A 19,608-nucleotide genomic window follows, 5' to 3' on the forward strand; every position below is an offset into this window, starting at 1 on the left:
GATTTGAAAGAAATTTATTTCAGTTTTTTCTGTGACAAAGTACACGCATAACCGTACGGTTACCTATAGTTGTTAATGTACGTGTCATTTAGGTCTTTTTGTGGATAGTTGTCTCATTGGCAATAATACCACATCTTCTTTTTTATATGTCGGTATTGCAACAATGTATGATTGACATAATCCCGGGGACACAATAAACAGATAGGTATGAAAAAGAAAAGATATGGGGTATTCTGTATCAGACGAAAGAAAAACTTTTACAGTGTTGAATCCCATAAATATTCACAGTGCAAGCAGTGTATAATAAATAATCGGTTATTTCTAAAATTGAATGAACCTGTATACAGTGATGTAAATAATTCTTTATAACGACTTTCAAAGAAACAATGTATAAACTACAGCATGTACAGTGCAATTCGTTCTTGTTCTATGTAAACGTAAGCTATATTTGCCTTTTCATGGAAACGAAAGTATAGAGATTATAGACGATATAAAGAAAAAAACTTCGACTTAAAGAATGAAAACTTACACATTGTACATGAAATATTTTGTCGATGAAGAAAATTAAATTATGTCACTTCTGAAATAAGTTTGTCGATAACGTAACTTATTCTGACGGTAAAGAAACGCGAATTCGATCACTTCTCTGTTACGGGCTGTATTTATTCATAGTGGATTCGGAAACGAGTTATTACATCTTATATTAATCCCTTTCCACTATGCGGGTGCGTTTGATGCCTTGAAGCGGCATTAGGCTGCTCTTTTTCGAAATCTAGAAGGGTGTCTTTTACGAGCAAGAGGTATTGCTCTCTGTTAACAGGGGTCAGCCATTTATAGTCCCCTTCCGACGGACTGTCCTCGTTTCTCAAGACCATACTCTCAAATGATGTCTAGGGAGAACCAGAAAAGTCTGTCCCTGTAATTTTCTCCCCGGAACGGAGATCGAACCGGAAACCTTTGTGTTAGTATTCCGATGCGCTAACCACTACACCACGGCTTTGACGACTAGCGATTATTGATGACAATAGCTCACATGGTCCTTCGGCTAACGGGTTAAATATTCGAATAAGCTACAATGCCAGAAAATGCAGTATATGTTTATCCTTTTGATTTATTACCAAAACAATATACGTAAAAATCAGATCCATCTTATTTTGATTAACTATTTACTAAAGTTGTGCGCACAAGATTAAAAGTTGTGTGCATAAGATTAAAAGTTGTGCGCACAAGATTTAAAGTCGTGCACACCAATTTGAAAAAGTTGTGTGCACAAGTTTACAAAAGTTGTTGTGCGCACAAGATTAAAAGTTGTGCGCACAAGATTTTAAGTTGTGCGCACAAGTTTAAAAGTTGTGCGCACATGATTAAAAAAGTTTTGCGCACAAGTTTAAAAAAGTTGCGCGCACAAGTTCAAAAAAGTTGTGCGCACAAGTTCTAAAAAGTTGTGCGCACAAGTTTTAAAAAGTTGTGCGCACAAGATTAAAAAAGTTGTGCGCACAAGATTAAAAGTTGTGCGCACAAGATTTAAAGTCGCGCGCACAAATATATTTAATTTCATCTTTGGCACTAAAGGCGCTCCGTAAGTATCAGTGACGGATCCAAGATTTTTGAAAGGATGGTGTAATTGCAGGAAACGATACATATACTGCTATATGCGGATCCAGGGGGAGGTGCCTGGGGGGACTGGGTCCCTCCTTTTGTGGGAAAAATTTGGTTGATTATAGGGCATCACAGAAGCATGACTGGAGCTCCTCCCTTTTTACAAAAAGTTTTGGATTCGCCACTGAATGCCGAAAACAGAGTGCAGGGCACAACTTTATGCTAAAAATGTATATATCAATCATAGGGATACGTACGCCATCTACGCCCCCCTTTCCCTGTTTCCAATCATTGTGTATCAGATGACTTATACAGACAACACTTTTCTATTTACCATGCAGTGAGTTCCTTTTTCTAAATAGATATAGGAAGATGTGGTGTGAGTGCCAATGAGACAACTCTCCATACAAATAACAATTTAAAAAGTAAACCATTATAGGTTAAAGTACGGCCTTCAACACGGAGCCTTGGCTCACACCGAACAACAAGCTATAAAGGGCCGCAAAATTACTAACTTAAGGTTCGAGTTTGCTGTTTAGTTTCGGTGCGTTTTATTATTTCTTTCAATTGTTGCATAATTTTCGAGGCTTTCGTACTTTTTATCAAAACCATGTAATACCGATCTTGTTAACCGTCCGTTTTTTGTGCGTAAACATAAAGGAAGAGAATTCATACATTAAATGACCAATCAACAACATGTATATGTTCTGTGCAGAGGTTCTTTGGACACGAAAAACAGGAACATCAGCGTCAATATGATTGCAAAAGATTCATTTCGTACAGAGAACTTGGCTTTTCTTTAAAATTGACATTGGATTTAAAGAACCAAAGAGATTCAACGAAAGCACTTCTTCGAACGCATCATCTTATTGCCATGAATATCAATTATATGGTCAATTTTATAAATGTCCTGTTACAAAACATTGAATTTTTCGGTATGAGCCAATTTGAAAGCTCCGTGTTGAAGACCGGATTTTTACCTGTAATGATGGGTTACTTTTACAAGTTGTGATTTGAATGAGTTGTCCTATTGACACTCATATATACAACATCTTCTTATATCTAGTATATATTTGTATTCCACTTTTAATTCCCATCTTTCATCTGTTTTAGGAAATTATGCTCCAACCCTTCAAACATCCAGAATCCGTCCCCTGCATATAACATTAAACTTATGTATTGTCTGTTTGAATTCATTGTTTCCATTGAATTGTACTTGATGTACTAGTAGTTTAGATATTACTTATCTGATCTGATACATATATGATATTTTTTGCAAAGTGAATTTTAAAAACAGAGGACAAAAAAAATATGCACCATGTACATATGAATGTAATATTTTGACTAGTTCACCATTTTGTTAGTTTTGTAGATCATGTATTGCCGATCTTTTTTGCTGGGGTGTCGGCTATATTTGACATTGAGTGGCGGTTTTAAAGCGAAGAAAAACGATCAAGATCAGTTCAAGTATCAAAATTTCTTTTTAGAAAATTGTTAGTACCATGTAATGTATTTCACGGAAGGAACCGAAACATGGTCTATTTCCTGCAAGCAGAAGTAGTCGTTTTCAGTGCTCTGTTTTCTCGAACACTTCTGTCTATTTTTTCGTGTTGCAGATTTGGAGGCTTCATATGAAATTTCTGGATAAAAAACTACTTTGACGAAATTCCCTAGTATGATTTATATAAAATTAAATATCTATAAAGGAATTTTATCAAATATCAGCTTTTTAGTTAAAATGTATTGTTTTTAAAACTAATTTAAAAATATAAAGTATTGCTCGGAGTGTCTGACAAAAGTCTTCAGAACCTGATTTTCTTAAATTGTAGGCACCTGTCAGATTTTCTCAATCTATCAAGATTTTCAAGATACAAGACCACACTTGAATTTTACCACTATTATTTATGTTTAGCCTTTTTTGGCCCCAGCATATATAAGTTGTTAATACATGTAAAATGATCATTGGAATTCACATAGTACGAGACGATGACATTATGATAAAATATAGTGGTCTTAATATATATAAAATCAGTATCAAGCAAATGAGATTATAAGCAATTGTTAGGTTCACAATCTTTCGTAACCGGCATCACGTTTTCTGCATTTCAAAAAGTAAACAATCATTAGTATAACAACTGATACCCCGATTCCCAAAACTATTCCTCCTACAAAACTTGCACCATTAAATCTATACTTCTTCGTAGTGGTCGGCATTGCATGTGTTGTTGGATGTGGATTCGTTTTTGGAGTTGACATTGGTGTAGACATATTACTTGGGAGAGTTGATGGTTCTACTGTAACATTTGGGTTTGTAGTTGTTGGTTCTACTGTAACATTTGGGTTTGTAGTTGTTGGTTCTACAGTTATATTTGGGTGTGTGGTTGTTGGTTCTTTTGTAACATTGGGGTGTTTCGTTGTTGGTTTTACTGTAACATTTGGGTTTGCGGTTGTTGGTTCTACTGTTACATTTTGGTTTGTGGTTGTTGGTTCTACTGTAACATTGGGGTTTTTCGTTGTTGGTTCTACTGTAACATTTGGGTTTACGGTTGTTGGTTCTACTGTAACGTTTGGTTTTGTGGTTGTTGGTTCTACAGTTACATTTTGGTGTGTGGTTGTTGGTTCTACAGTAACATTTGGGTTTGTGGTTGTTGGTTCTATTGTAGCATTGGTGTTTTTAGTTGTTGGTTCTACTGTAACATTTGGTTGTTTGGTTATTGGTTCTACTGTTATATTTGGGTTTCTTGTTGTTGGTTCTACTGTAACATTGGGGTTTGTGGTTGTTGGTTCCATTGTAGCATTGGGATTTTTCGTTGTTGGTTCTACTGTAACATTTGGGTTTGTGGTTGTTGGTTCTACTGTAACATTTGGGTTTGTGGTTGTTGGTTCTACTGTAACATTTCGGTTTGTGGTTGTTGGTTCTACTGTCACATTGACGTTTTTAGTTGTTGTTTCTACTGTAACATTTGGTTGTATGGTTGTTGGTTCTACTGTAATATTTGGGTTTCTTGTTGTTGGTTCTACTGTAACATTGGGGTTTGTGGTTGTTGGTTCTACTGTACCATTTTGGTTTTTCGTTGTTGGTTCTAGTGTCACGTTTGAGGCCTTAGTTACAGGTTCCATTGTAACATTTGCAGTTGGAGTTGTTGGCTCTACAGTAATGTTAGTATTTTTCGTGGTCGTAATATTTGGAGTTACCGTTGTTTGAATGGTAACATTGGAGAGTTTGGTTGTCTGACCAGTAATGTTTGAGTCTCTTGTAGTCGTTGCAGAACTAGCTGATGTTTTTTGGTCGGTTGTTGTCTGACTGACATTTGTTGCTACAATGCCATTGACATGCTTTGTTGCTGAAAGGTAAAAACATAACTTTAAAGAATTGAAATCTCAACTGATTGATTAACAGAAAATCTTTTTAAAACATTTTAAAAAGTCTTATACATATTTGCTGTGTCTTTTTATCCCTTCTTTAAAACAGGTAGTGTATTACTATATTTTTTCTAGTCTATGCATAATATAAAAAAATATCTATTTTTGTATTTGTATTTAAACTAGTATCAAAACTTTCACTTAATATTTCTACATATTTGTTATTTTTCTCACCTATACACATTCAATTTTGTTTTTATCTATTATATATATTTTATGATAAATCAACGACTTCCCATTTTCTCCGGAGAGGAGTAGGTCCAATAAAAAACCCTTTTGGCCCCAAAACATAGCAGTTTAACAAAATTGGTAAACTGTAAGATTTTAGTTATTTATTGAAAAATAGAATGCTTTTGCTACATAAAAAAATGGCTGTTTTTGACAATACAATGCAAAAAATATCGGGTATTTGCATCATTAAGTTATGCTAAATTACTGAAATCTCCCCTTTTTAGCATTTTAGTTAAATTTTAGACGGGTGCCGTCTTCAATGAAAGCGGCTGCATTTGTGTTCATTCTTAGTTTTGAAATGAAAGTTGTATTTGATGATAATACATAACATATATAAAGGTTGAGGATGAACACGGATGCGGCAACTTCGTTTTTGACAAAAACCATCTGAAAAGTGACATTTTTTTGGCATATTTGATAAGTTTTTCAAATTTAAGCTTGAATCGGAGCGTTTTTAATGAGTAGATTAGTTTAAATCTATCACATAAACTAATTGAATCAACTGAAATAGACACTAAAGTGTTTAAAAAGTGTCCAAAATCTTTCGTCAGATGAACCTGACATTTGAGGCCAAAATCGGCCTTTACCGGACCTACTCCTTTTAGTTTTTTCATAAACCTGTATTTTAAAAACAAGGACACTAATTTCCCCATAATTTTATTTATCCATGCTCTATCAAAACATAATTCTATTTATGAATATTGTGCGATTTCAAATTTTACTGATGAAAATCACATGAAATTTTCTTTAATAAAAAAACCCAGAATTAATTAAAATTCAAATCGATTAATCAACTGCATTTTAAGAGAATTGGTACGTTATTAATTTGTTTGGGGTCTAATAAAAAGTATATTCCCATAGTATTCGTGTTACAAATGTAGAAATACACCGTTTTAACCGCATACAAAACATGCTGTATCCAATTCATATATTATAGAAATTAAACGAATAGCAGTATTTCATGTTAACAATTCAATTCAATTCAAATCTGTATTGCCATAAAACTACATATTTATAGTATGTGATACAACATAACAAAATGAAAATAAAAAATAACAACAAGATCATTAATATACACAATATTAAAAGTAACAAAGAGTTTAAAATTGATATTGTGAGTTTACAACGATAACCCGTTTAAATAAAAAAAAAATTATCAAACGAACTTTTACTCAAGAAAAATAAAAAAATAGTGAGTTGCACAATGACTTGAAATTTGAATCTGTTCAAAACTGACCTACCAATTCTAGGTTTAGAGTTTACTGCTGCAAAGCAGACAACCACTAGCAATATGGTGCTCCTATATGTAACATCCATTGTCAATCGTATAGATTTCAGGACGAAAATTTTAAACTGCTATCTGAAAACTACAAAAGCTTGTGAAGATGGGGGAGATATACATAGTTATTTAAGTGTTTTACCAAGGACACATGAGTCAATCATATGTATATGAATAACTATCACATACCAATAACGGATGACGCCAAGTATTCATCGGAAAATCAAACAGGACCCTCAACTTGAATGATCGGTTGTCCGGTTTTACTTCAGCAATATTTTTCTAATTTGATTTGATTGCCATCCCCCTTTTTTAAAATTTTAAGTAATTTTTCTTTTGAATTCCATTCTTTTTATTTAATGTTCATGCATGTTCCTTATAAAAAAACAATACCGGGATACAAGGAAAACAATGATACCAACAATAGAGTGATTATGACTATCATTTTTCAAATTTATCAAAAAACATTGACAATTGTTAAACGTTTATTTTCAACCATCTTCGCTAGCCAAAAGTAACGATCCACGTTCTTCCTCTCCGCCTGGATCGTTACTATTGGCTTAAGAGGTGTAGAGGAGGGCAGGGGGTCGTATCCCTTGGCTAGCCTAGCGAAGATGATTTTCAACTGCCAATGTAAGAAAACGACCATTAAAGTGTTAAATTTTGAAGAAAAAAGAAATCTGAATCTGAATCTGCCGGAAAAGGAATTAATCAAATTAAAACGAGGGGATGACAATTAACTCAACAAGTACCTGTGTTGAAGAGGAAGAGACAAATAATCTATTTTGACAAACATTAAAGTGAGATAAGTTGGAAAATCTACTTCCTCAAAAACCGACTATAGTCTACTCACGACGAACTGGCTAATTATTCACAACTGAAACACGTTTGAAAGAGAACGTTTGATTTTTTAATCAGAATATATCCAAACCGACAAAATTATAGACAACGTTGCTTGTGATTGATATCCATTGTCAATTAGGGAGCTACCATTGTATTTAGAATGAAAATATTGTCCTGCATTGTTTGTTTTTTTTTAGTTGTAATCTCTGTCTTGCATTTTTTCTCACTCCACTCGGTCCTGCCTTTTTTATTAGTTTATTTTGGCTTTTGTAACATAAATTTCCATCCTACCCCCCTTTTTTTTAAACATTTTTAAAATCAAATGGTAGCTCCCTTAAAAACCAAGTTTCTAACAACCACCATTGTAAAGATATATGTGCATCTATCCTCAGTAATGGTGTGTGTTGGGGATGTCATGGAGCGTAGAGGATTTTGTTTTAGCATTTGATCGTCAAACAGACGTTTGCCTTGCTTTGGGTGATAATTTACTGTTTTATAGAATTAATCCCTCTGTCAAACATCCTCATGATCCTGGTTTGATCCCTGCTCAAAAACAGAGAAATTGGGCACTTCAATTCTCTGTTGTATAAGTGAGGAACTGCCACTTGCTCTACCCCACCCTTTTCATATGAAACTTCAACGGGGGTGTTTAACGACTTTGAGGTTTAGAAAAAGTCGACATCTGAATAGTTGGATATACATTGTACTTATGAATCAATCAGCAACCTTTTCATACATTTCATCTTATATGGTTCGACATTATCATACACAATTCAGTTTAAAATAACGACCAATTTCAGACCAGAGATCATCCCCAGTGCCACTCGTTGTAAGATACATGCGCTATCCCAAAGATCTACACATGTATATTAATTAAGTAATTAATCCAGGACCGCACATGTGTAGTACATTGGGAGTACTTTCAGTAATAGCTAGCATTCGTTTATATTAGTATCAGAGGCGGATTAGAAGAGGCCAGTCCCACCCTTATATGGAAAATATTGGTTAATTATATAGGGAAACACTAGAGCATGACCGGAGCGGGTCCCCTCTTAGGCAGTCAGTGGACCCACACTTATGAACATTTCTGGATCCGCCACTGTACTGTACGAAGGAAGCCTATTGCATTTTTGATTGATATCTGATATTCAATTCTAGAATCAGTTGAAATTTTTCATTTAAAGTAATTTAATCGACTGAAGTAGACACAAACAAGTAAGTGTATTAAAGTGTCAGAAATCTATAATCAGGTGCACTTCAAATTTTAGGCCCAAATGAACTTTTACCGGACCTTCTCCTTTGAAACTAAGTACTGTGAGAATCAATCTTAATGTTTAATTGGTTTGATATAGCGGTACTGGCTTTGGAAGTAAACAAAATTTTGAAGGAAAAATATAATAACAGACAACAGACCGACGGACATCTGATTGTTCACATATTCGGTCAAAATTTAGTATTAAGGTATTAGAATGAACTGTCATTATAGATCTGTTACAGAATTGCATGATAAATTAAAGGACAATAATTACTGCGAAAAAGCAAAACAAATTATGATCAAATGTTGATAACGTTATGAAGGAAAACTATACAAAGGGTGAAATAACATTATAACTTTCATATAACCGCCTCAATGGTGTCGTGGTAGCGTATTTGCCTCGTGTGCGCGAGGTTTCAGGTTTGAACCCCGACCTGGTAAAACTAAAGACTTAAAAGAGGGGCGAAAGATACCAGAGGAACAGTAAAACTCGAAAAAAGGCTAAAAATGAAAAAGACAAACAGACAAAATTAATAATAGTACACAAGAAACAACATAAAGACTAAAGACTGAGCAACACGGAACCCACCAAAAACTGAGGGTGATATCAGGTGCTCCGGAAGGGTAGGCAGATTAAAACTAATAATTGCTGCTTCTACGTTAAGCACGCAGCATTAATTAAGGAGTGTGAGCAAAAACTAGTCAACATTGAGTCAGAAGTATGTGTAAGATTAGGTGACATGTCTCCCTTTGGGCTGGATTAGGTGGTATGTCTCCCTGTGGACTGTTACTTGTGAACTTGTTTCTCGCTCTCTGCACGTCAAGAACACTTGCGACTCTTTGAGAGTCCGGTAATTGGCCTGTTGTAAGACTGGATTTCTGTTCTTATGAAATATACCCTCATTTTCCAGTGGCATTACTATCCCATAATTTCGGATGATCCCTTACAGCAGGACTTATACCTATTGCATTTATTGTTAAATTGTTCTCGTCCTAACATGTATGAGTTATTTACCATTGGAAGACACAAGTAAAGCACACAAAATCATCAAACAACTATAGTATATAGTAACTGATTAAAAAGCTAACAAAACTCTGTTTAAGAAATATTTTATATAACAAAAACAAATTGTAAATCATACAAAAATAAATATATTGAAAATGTAATCTTTCACTTGTGTTCCCAAAATTGATGTTCCATCTTGAACTTGCATTGATGTGTGAACTATGATCATGTGTTTGATGTCTCATTTTGACTTTAATATAAAGCACAAAATAAAAGCACTCTTCCTTTCCTGCGAGTTCTGTCCGTCTGCTCAAAGGATTTGTCTACTAGTAATGAAGTCCTTCTTTTACATAAATGTATAATGATCATTGGAATTCACATAGTACGACGATGACATTATGATTAAATATAGTGGTCGTATATATAAAATCAGTATTAACCAAATGAGATTACCAAAATTATAGTTATAAGCAATTGTTAGTTTCACATTCTATCGTAACCGGCATCACTTTTTCTGCATTTTAAAAAGTAAACAATCATTATTATAACAACTGATACACCGACGCCTAAAACTATTCCTCCTACAAAACTTGCACCATTAAATTTATACTTCTTTGTAGTGGTCGGCATTGCATGTGTTGTTGGATGTGGATTCGTTTTTGGAGTTGACATTGGTGTAGACATATTACTTGGGCGAGTTGAAGGTTCTACTGTCACATTGGGGTTTTTCGTTGTTGGTTCTACTGTAATATTTGGGTTTTTAGTTGTTGGTTCTACTGTAACATTTGGGGTTGTGGTTGTTGGTTCTACTGTAACATTCGGGTTTTTCGTTGTTGGTTCCAGTGTCACGTTTGATGCCTTAGTTACGGGTTCCATTGTAATATTTGAATTTTGAGTTGTTGGCTCAACAGTAATGTTAGAATTTTTCGTTGTCGATTCTTTCGTGATATTTGGAGTTATCGTTGTTTTAATGGTAACATTGGAGAGTTCGGTTGTCTGGCCAGTAATGCTCGAGTTTCTTGTAGTCGTTGCAGAACTAGCTGATGTGTTTTTGACGGTTGTTGTCTGACGAACAGTTGCTGCTTTAATGCCATTGACATTCTTTAGCACTGAAAGAAACAAAATATACTGAAGATAATTGTAATCTCAACTAAGACAAAACACGTACGTCTCAAGCATGGCCGCTGTGTCTTTTCACCCCTTCTTTAATACAGATATTTTATTACTAAAAGTACTCTTTTTGTTTTTTCTAATATAATTTTCTGACCTATACACACTCATTTATTAATCTATTTGTTTTAAGATAAAACAACGACTTCCTTTTTCCTCCGGAATTTTCAGTTTTAGTTTTTTAAACTTGTATTCTAAAAACATGGACACGTAATTTTATTATCCATGCTCTATCAAAACATAATTCTATTTATGAATATGCGATTTTAAATTTTACTGATAAAAATCACACGAAATTATCTTTTTAAAAAGAACCAGAATTAATTAAATTTCAAATCGATTGATCAACTGAATTTTAAGAGAATCGGTACGTTATTAATTTGTTTGAGGTCTATATTCATTCCCATGGTATTCGTGTTAGAAATACACCGTTTTAACCCATTCCCATGCTATTCGTGTTTGAAATACACCGATTTAACCCATTCCCATGGTATTCGTGTTAGAAATACACCGTTTTAACCCATTCCCATGCTATTCGTGTTAGAAAGACACCGATTTAACCCATTCCCATGGTATTCGTGTTAGAAATACACCGTTTTAACCCATTCCCATGTTATTCGTGTTAGAAATACACCGTTTTAACCCATTCCCATGGTATTCGTGCAGAAATACACCGTTTTATTCCATTCCCATGGTATTCGTGATAGAAATACACCGTTTTAACGGCATATAAACCATGCTGTAACCAATTTATATATTATAGAAATTAAACGAATAGCAGTAATGCATTTTAAAATTCCATTCAATTCAAATCTTTATTGCTATACGATTTATCAACTGAATTTTAAGTGAATTGGTATGTTATTTATTTGTTTAAGATCAATATTCAAATAGTATTCTTGTTGGAAATACACCCTTTTAACCGCATACAAAATATGTTGTATCCAAGTTTACATACAGAAATTAAACGAATAGCAGTATATACTAGTATTATTTTAACAGTTTGAAATTGATATGGTAAATTTAAAACGAAACCTTTAAATAAGGAAGTAATCAAATAAAATTATAGTCAGGAAGAATAAAAATAGCGTTTTGCACAATCATATGAATTTTTTAAAATGTTCAAATATTACCTACCAATTCCAGGTTTAGAATTTACTGCTGCAAAGAATATAACCACTAGCAATATGGTGCTCCTATATGTAACGTCCATCGTCGATCTTAAGGATTACAGGATGAAAATATTAAACTGCTATTTTCTGAAAACTACAAAAGCTTGTGAAGACGGAAGAGATATACATAGCTATTTAAGTGTTTTACGAAGGTCACATGAGCTTATCATATGTATATGAATAACTATCACATACCAATAACGGATGACGTCAAGTATCGATTGGAAAATCAAAAAGGACCCTCAACTTGAAGGATCGGTTGTCCGCTAAGTGGGTCAAGTAAAGTTAAACGATTTGAATTATAAATTATTAGAACACTTTAATGATTTAATATAAGCCAGGCCATGGAAGTATTATATTCAATGTAATACTTCCATGGTTAGACGATATTTTGCTTGCTACACTCTATGACTGAGTGCATGTGTGGCTGAAACCAGTCGGTTTTACTTCATCAATATTTTACTAATTTGATTTGATTGCCCTCCCCCCCCCCTTTTTTTTTATTAAGCTTTCTTTTCCATCACTTTTATCAAATATTCATGCATGATTATTGAAACAAGTCAATACCAGTGTGTCTAGCAATTTTTTTTTAAGTACCAACAGAAGAGTGATTTTTTATTATAATTTTTCAAATTTTTCAAAGGTTTTCTACTATCTTTACTGACACATTAACAATTGTTAAAAGTTTATTTTCAACAGAACATGTAATAAAGTGCCGGAAAACTAGTTAATTAAAATAAAACGAGGAATGGCAATAAAGTCAACAAGTACCTGTGTTTAAGAGGAAGAAAAGTATATAAGTTTTGACAATAATTAAAGTGAGATTATTTGGAGAACTTCCTTCCTCAAAAACCGACCACTCACGACGAACTAGCTAATTATTCAAAACTGACAACACGTTTGAAAGAGAACGTGGTTGCAAATTTTTGTAGTTTAACCCTGCTATGCAATGTTGTCATTTTAGCGGTATATTTAACAATGCCCTTAAGCGCGAGGTTTGGCTAGTCACAAAACCAGGCTCAATTTGACAACCCACCTTTTTTTTTCTTCATAAAATGACCTGTAAGTCAATAATATGGCAGTTGTTATCTAATAGTTCGTTTCTATGAACGTTGCATTGTCGTTTGTTCATGTTGCACTCCAGTGATCTTTTTCCGTTATTTTCCTCTTATGGTTTATGTGTATCCCTCGGTTTGTTTGTTTAAACATATTTATTTATAGTGGATTGGGAAACAAGTTTTGCAACTTATATTAATCCCTTTCCACTTTGCAGGTGCGAGTGCTGCCTTGTAGCGGCATTAGCCTACTCTTTTTCGAAATCTACAAGGGTGTCTTTAACGTGCAAGAGATATGGCTCTCTCTTAACACGGGTCAGCTATTTATCGTCCCCTTCCGACGGACTGTCATCGTTTCCTCAAGACCATACTCGCAGATGGTGTCAAGGAAGAGCCGAAAATTGAGTTCCTGAAATTCCTCGGTTTGAGATTGTAACCGTGATTTGTTTTCTCTCAATGATCCATTGCCAATTAGAATAAATCTTAATTATCACTAGCAACCGTCATTGTAAAAAATATATGTGTCACTACAACCGCTTCACTCAGCAATGGAGGATTCGGTTGGGGTGGGGTGGGGCTGAATATTTCTCACTGATTGAGATTAGAAAACAATTTTATGACGGATACATACAATTCAAAAAGTACATACTAGTATGTTACTGTATATAGAATATAACTGCATGTTAAAACGCGTCTGTAATGTTAAAGCAATTTAAATTGGATATCATAAATGGAAATTCCACAACCGCACTTCACCTAAATACAGTTTACAGTCTGAATTTCGACAGGATTTGTTCATCCTATATGATACTGATTATCAAGGTGAATAGTTTTTCGTTCATTTATCATTAATCTAGATAAATTGTATATCTGATAAATAAAAGATTGTTAACATCCGTGTAAAAGTCCTCTCGAAGGAGTAGTCTACCCTTGACATAATGATAAAGAAAAATGACATTGCACAACTTGACGCATGTTGATAATGATTTCATAAAAGCAAATAAACCCATTTAAATCGTCAGGGTTATTTAAGCAACTGAAATCAAAAAGTACATCGCTAAAAACAGAACTATAATATAGACAAAAACTCTGGTCATTTTATATCCCTGGCCAATGTTCGCTCTTTACCAAGCAGTAAGGTAGCCATGATACATGATACCTATTACAGAATTATTTCATTGCAATGTAAAAGTCGAAGCCGTTTTTTTTTAAATATCATGTCCAGAAACTCCAGATGAAAAAAGTGTGCTGTATATTTGAAGAGTTTATACAGGAAGGAATTTTGAGGATACCCTTGTATTCATCTGAATAAAGAGAAGAGTCAATGATATATACAATCAAAGTTAGACATTTTTTTAGTCAACATACGATTTTCTCAACGGTCATTGCTTATAACGTACAGCTTCAGTCTAATTAAAATACAGAACTCTGATTTCGTTATACTCCTTATTCCGATTTCGTTATACTCCATATTCTGACTTCGTTATACTCCATATTCTGATTTCGTTATACTCCATATGAGTTTAACGAAATCAGAGTTCTATATTTTGATTAGACTGCGGATCTGCCTAACCGTATTAATGCAAATGCGATAGACTACATGTATCTGTAAATATATGTCTGTTTCAATAGATAATCCGTATGCACTAAGACTTCCCTATAAGAGGTCAATGTCGTCAATATTGAGGTGTTTTTATAGAGATTAAAAGTATCCTTCCTTTTTGCTGTCTAAATCAGGTAATGAGTTTAGCTTGTTAAATTTAATATTAAATGTCTTCTCTTTATAGTTTACTAATGTTAAACATTCTTCCGTTACCATGGTTTCGCCTTGACGTATCAACAAGAGCTTGGACCCTCGATTGAACTTATCCTGACAATTCTTTGTTACTGAGGTCCCTAGCTGATGCGGGTGTCCAAATATTCATATATTATTATAATGATATACGTAAAAAGTTCATCAAGAAATATTATTGGACTAGACGGCCGTCAACTTATAAATTAGTACAATTGTTTTCTGTTGAAAACACTAAGGAACTCTGTAATTTAGGAAAGTACTTACTCTATGCATTTAAGTGCAGGAATAATATTTAAGACCTATGTTTATTATATGTAGTCTGAAACTCACAAACTGTATAATATGTAACTGATATTTCTGACGTTTGTTATTTATGTGTACAACTTATAAACTGTATATTTATGCATATTATACCGATAAACGGTATTGTTTAAGGTAAATAAAGAATAGAATATAATCACAAATATTTTGCCAAAATTATCACATAATCATTAATAATTTTTTTAACCAAGATAATCCAATAATAAAAAAAAAAAACCACTCCTGAATTATCAAATAATCATATGAAACGATGGGTCTTAAAATCAAATAATCACTATAAATATGGCAAAGAAATCACATGATCAAAAACCCCATGAGGAGGCTCGTTACTGTATGTTATTATGAGACGTACATATATTCTACTTAACAGATCACAAGTGTTTTGAAGAAACATAGTAAATTAATTATTTATATAGAAAAACATACCAATTAAGTAAAATACATTTTGAGGAATTATTCTCAGGGCTAGGAATTATAATTTCCACCGATGGCAGCCGTCTTTAATTTCGTATTGAAATTTTTAGATGTTAGGAATCTAATCATCACTGCAAAATACTTTTTCAATCAATAAAAGAAAATAAAGGCAATAATAAGGGAAACGTTTGATTTTGTATGTGCTATCATTGTTCATAATTATCACTAACTACCCCAAGTTAAATATGATTTAGGAGAATGTCTGTCCTACCAAACTCATAATATACCATAATGAATCAAATGGTTTAACAATCATTATAGAATCATCGGAAATCATTTATAGTTCACCCAAAATTAAAATGGAATACACAGGGAATACACAAATCATTGCTGACATTTTTTTTTGTTTAGGAAAGCCTTATATTGTAGGTGAGACATCTCCAAGTGAAAATATAGACCAAGGAACTGTTTTAAATATTCACTTGGGTATTGAATACACAAAGCAATACACTTTTTATTAGATGCCAATCACATTTTCCAGTTGCACAATGTTTATCTTTGTACTCTTCCTGAAAATGCCGCAATGAGATTTCTTGGTGCATATGAAAACTTTGTTTTGGCCCAAATATTTCAAATTGGAGGGAATGTAACATGCTAGAGTGCCGATAAAATAATTCTTGATAACAACATTAATTTTGGTGCGGAAGATACTGCACAAAAGATTGCATTCATGTGCTCTGGAAAGATCAGCAGTTCCTGCTAAACATGTGACACCTATAAGCTTATTTTGAAAAGGTGTGATTATACTTTTATATTAAAAAAATCTTCACAGCGAACACTAGACGTAAGTTAAAACGAACGTGCAGGAAAGTTTATCCGTATAAAAGGCGAAAAAGATCTACTGGGAGGCATCGTGACTTTAATTGAGATTTTCGTTGAAATGCGGAGGATGTGAAGAATACTCTATGTACTTTTGTCGGATATTGATCGTCGTTATTTTCTTTTTTCAGCTGATTTTTCTCACGTGACCGCCAATATTTCTAAATAAAGTAAAGTGATTTCCCTGTACAAATTGTTTATATTATAATGCAGTTATTTTTTATTTAACCTTTGTAATATTTGATGTCTTGATAAATTCATTCACTATTTCAAACTCGTGCGAATTAGAGACTATAACTAGTTGCTTATACTGTCTACTGTTGAAATCCTAAGTTAATGTCTTTTAAAAGACGTCTTTTTGGTTAATTGAGTCGTTGAGTGCTGTATTGACGTTTATCCAGCATCTCCTTTTATTTAAAGTTAAACGTTAAAAAAAAGTTAAGTTTTTGGTGAGGATTCTTCTGAAAAAGATCATGACAATTTCTTGGTGTTAACTGAAAGTCCAGTACTATTGCTGTGATGTCAGAGCTTGTCCTATTGATTTTACTAGGTACATGGGTAAACAATCTCCTTGGCAATGAGATATCATATGCCACTGCTAATGCAACTGCATACCAAAAACAATTGACTTATCATAAGAAGTTCCTTTCAAACAAACCTAAACACAAACTAATACATGTAAACTAAGCAAAATTTCAAAGTCAATAAACCAATACTTATTGGGGGAGGGTCAAATAATCTCTATTGTAATGAGATGTGCCAATGCTTATACAACTGCATACCAAATGTCATTGACCTACCACTAGTGGTTCCCCATAAACCGACCGAATCACAAACTAAAACATGAAAAATAAGCAAAATTTTCTAAGTCAATAGACTATGACTGAGGGGGCAAGCCCAAATAATCTCCATGGAAATGAGATTTGCCTATGCTTATGCACCTGCGTACCAATTATCATTAACTTACCAGTAGTGGTTCCCAATAAACTGATCTAAACATTAACTGATATATGAAATCTAAGCAAAATTTTCAAAGTCAATAGACCATGACTGAGGGGTGGGGACCAAATAATTTCAATGGAAATGAGATATGCCAATGCTTATTCAACTGCATACCAATTATCTTTAAATTCCCAGGAGTCGGTTTCACAAACAAACTTAAGACTAAGATTGATCGTAAGTATACTGTATTATTCATGACTTACGATCAATCTTAGTCGTAAGTTGTTTTGTGAAACCGACTCCAGTAGTTGTTCTCCGTAAACTGACCTAATCACAAAATAATACATGAAAACTAAGCAAAAGTTTCAAAGTCTGACAATAGATCATAACTGAAGGGTTGGGGTCAAATAATCTTCATTGTAAAATAATAAGATTTGCCAATGCTAATACAACTGCCTACCAAATTATCTTTGATTAACCACTAGTGGTTAACCAGAAACTAGACATAAACATTAACTAATACATTGTTGACACCGCCTCCAAAAATATTATATGTATATCAAGCTTTTTTTCGCTTACTGATTTGTATTTCTGATTTGGCTTAACATTTTTGCTAATTTCTCAATCTACCTTCAAAAAATATTTTAATAAACTGAATTCATAATCTGGTGTGACTTGCAGAAATATGTCAATTTTATATTTCATTTCTCAAAGAAATCATACAGAATAAATACTGATTTAAAATGTTTAGGACTGAGTGTTATGAAGGGTGCCACATGTGGAGCAGGATCTGCTTACCCTTCTTGAGCACCTGAGATCATCTCCAATTTTTGGTGGAGTTTGTGTTGCTAATAGTCTGTATTTACCACTAAAGGTTAACCAGAAACTAGACCTAACATAAACTAATACATTGTTGACATCGCCTTTGAAAATATCATACCTTAGTATGTCCTGCTTTTTTTCGCTTACTAATTTGTATTTCTGATTTAGCTTAACATTTTTGCTATTTTGAATTTCTCAATCGACCTGCAAAAAATATTTTAATAAACTGAATTCATGATCTGGTGTGACTTGCAGAAATATGTCAATTTTATTTTTCATTTCTGAAGGAAATCATACAGAATAAATACGGTTTTAAAATGTTTAGGACTGAGTGTTATGAAGGTTGCCATGTGTGGAGCAGGATCTGCTTACCCTTCCTGAGCACCTGAGGTCACATCCAGTTCTTGTGGGGTTTGTGTTGCTAATAGTCTTTATTTTTATGTTGTGTTTTGTGTAATATTGTTTGTCTGTTTGTCTGTTTGTTTCTTTCTTTTGTAGCCATGACATCAGTTTACTTTTGATCTATCAGTTTGAATGTCCCTCTGGTATCTTTTGCACCACTTTCATGAAGTTCATTTCAGAAAAACTCTTTGGAACCCACAGAATAATGCAATCAATGTAAATCAAGACAAGGGAAGATAACTCAAATTACTATCATTCCATAGAAATGTACCAAGTATTGAACAGCAACAATAAATTGCGTCACATTGGTATTAGTAATTGTATAATCCATCTTTTTACAACTCCCTGTAGATTTGTCAAGTGAAAGCTTTGTTATAGATAACAGACAAATACTTATAATATATTCAAAAAGTTTTATTTCTATGAAAACTTTTAGATTTTATTAAACAGATATTAACCCTGTTATAATAAATCTGATAAATTAAAAATTCATATCTACATATTTTGTCACCATTAAAGGCACACTATAAAATTGATAACTTTTTCTTCAAAATTATATCACTTTTAACATATGTAAATGAAAAAATCTTTTGGTTTTTCAAAATAGTAAATTAAATATTTAAAGTCATATAAGTACATATAGTCAACAAAGTAGCATTTAGATATCACAGACAATAAGCATGTACATTGCTTTAAAATTGTGTATAAAATAAGACAAAATACAAGGCCATCTTCAAGTAAAAGTGGCTGGATTTAAGGCAGATTTAAAGACTTACACAAAGTTTGCTTCGTCTGTCTTGAAATATATAATATAAATATGTATTCAACAATATACATGAAGTAAAAGTTAAAATTGACAAAAGTGAAAAAATATTTTGTCATATTTTATAAGCCTCAGCAGTTTTAAGTAAAATGCATTTAACTATAACCCTGATACATGAATCCTACGGCAACTGTAAATTTCACAGAAAATGCATTTATCTTTGGGTCCTGAAATAAA

General features: G+C 33.2%; 2 protein-coding genes across 2 annotated transcripts; both read right to left on the reverse strand.

The window, feature by feature from the left end:
* Positions 1-3,666: 3,666 nt before the first annotated feature.
* On the reverse strand, positions 3,667-6,570 carry LOC139492802 (300 kDa antigen AG231-like). Its single transcript, XM_071280957.1, has 2 exons — positions 6,495-6,570; positions 3,667-4,943 (listed from the first exon to the last, which is right to left on the reverse strand). Exons 1-2 carry the CDS (start codon positions 6,568-6,570, stop codon positions 3,667-3,669), a joined length of 1,353 nt encoding a protein of 450 aa, XP_071137058.1.
* A 3,154-nt stretch (positions 6,571-9,724) lies between these two features.
* On the reverse strand, positions 9,725-12,121 carry LOC139491403 (protein PBMUCL2-like). Its single transcript, XM_071279076.1, has 2 exons — positions 11,944-12,121; positions 9,725-10,745 (listed from the first exon to the last, which is right to left on the reverse strand). Exons 1-2 carry the CDS (start codon positions 12,017-12,019, stop codon positions 10,120-10,122), a joined length of 702 nt encoding a protein of 233 aa, XP_071135177.1. The 5' UTR covers positions 12,020-12,121; the 3' UTR covers positions 9,725-10,119.
* Between the last annotated feature and the right edge of the window lie 7,487 nt (positions 12,122-19,608).

Source organism: Mytilus edulis, chromosome 10 (genome assembly GCF_963676685.1).
Source record: "Mytilus edulis chromosome 10, xbMytEdul2.2, whole genome shotgun sequence".
Taxonomy (NCBI): Eukaryota; Metazoa; Mollusca; class Bivalvia; order Mytilida; family Mytilidae; genus Mytilus; species Mytilus edulis.

What these genes read in the sequence shown, in the direction of transcription:
- LOC139492802 (XM_071280957.1), bottom strand. Translation starts at nt 6,570, where the DNA reads ATGGATGTTACATATAGGAGCACCATATTGCTAGTGGTTGTCTGCTTT. An exon ending in AAACTCTAAACCTAGAATTG is followed by an intron (nt 4,944 to 6,494) that starts GTAGGTCAGTTT and finishes TTTACCTTTCAG; the next exon opens with CAACAAAGCATGTCAATGGC.
- LOC139491403 (XM_071279076.1), bottom strand. Translation starts at nt 12,019, where the DNA reads ATGGACGTTACATATAGGAGCACCATATTGCTAGTGGTTATATTCTTT. An exon ending in AAATTCTAAACCTGGAATTG is followed by an intron (nt 10,746 to 11,943) that starts GTAGGTAATATT and finishes TGTTTCTTTCAG; the next exon opens with TGCTAAAGAATGTCAATGGC.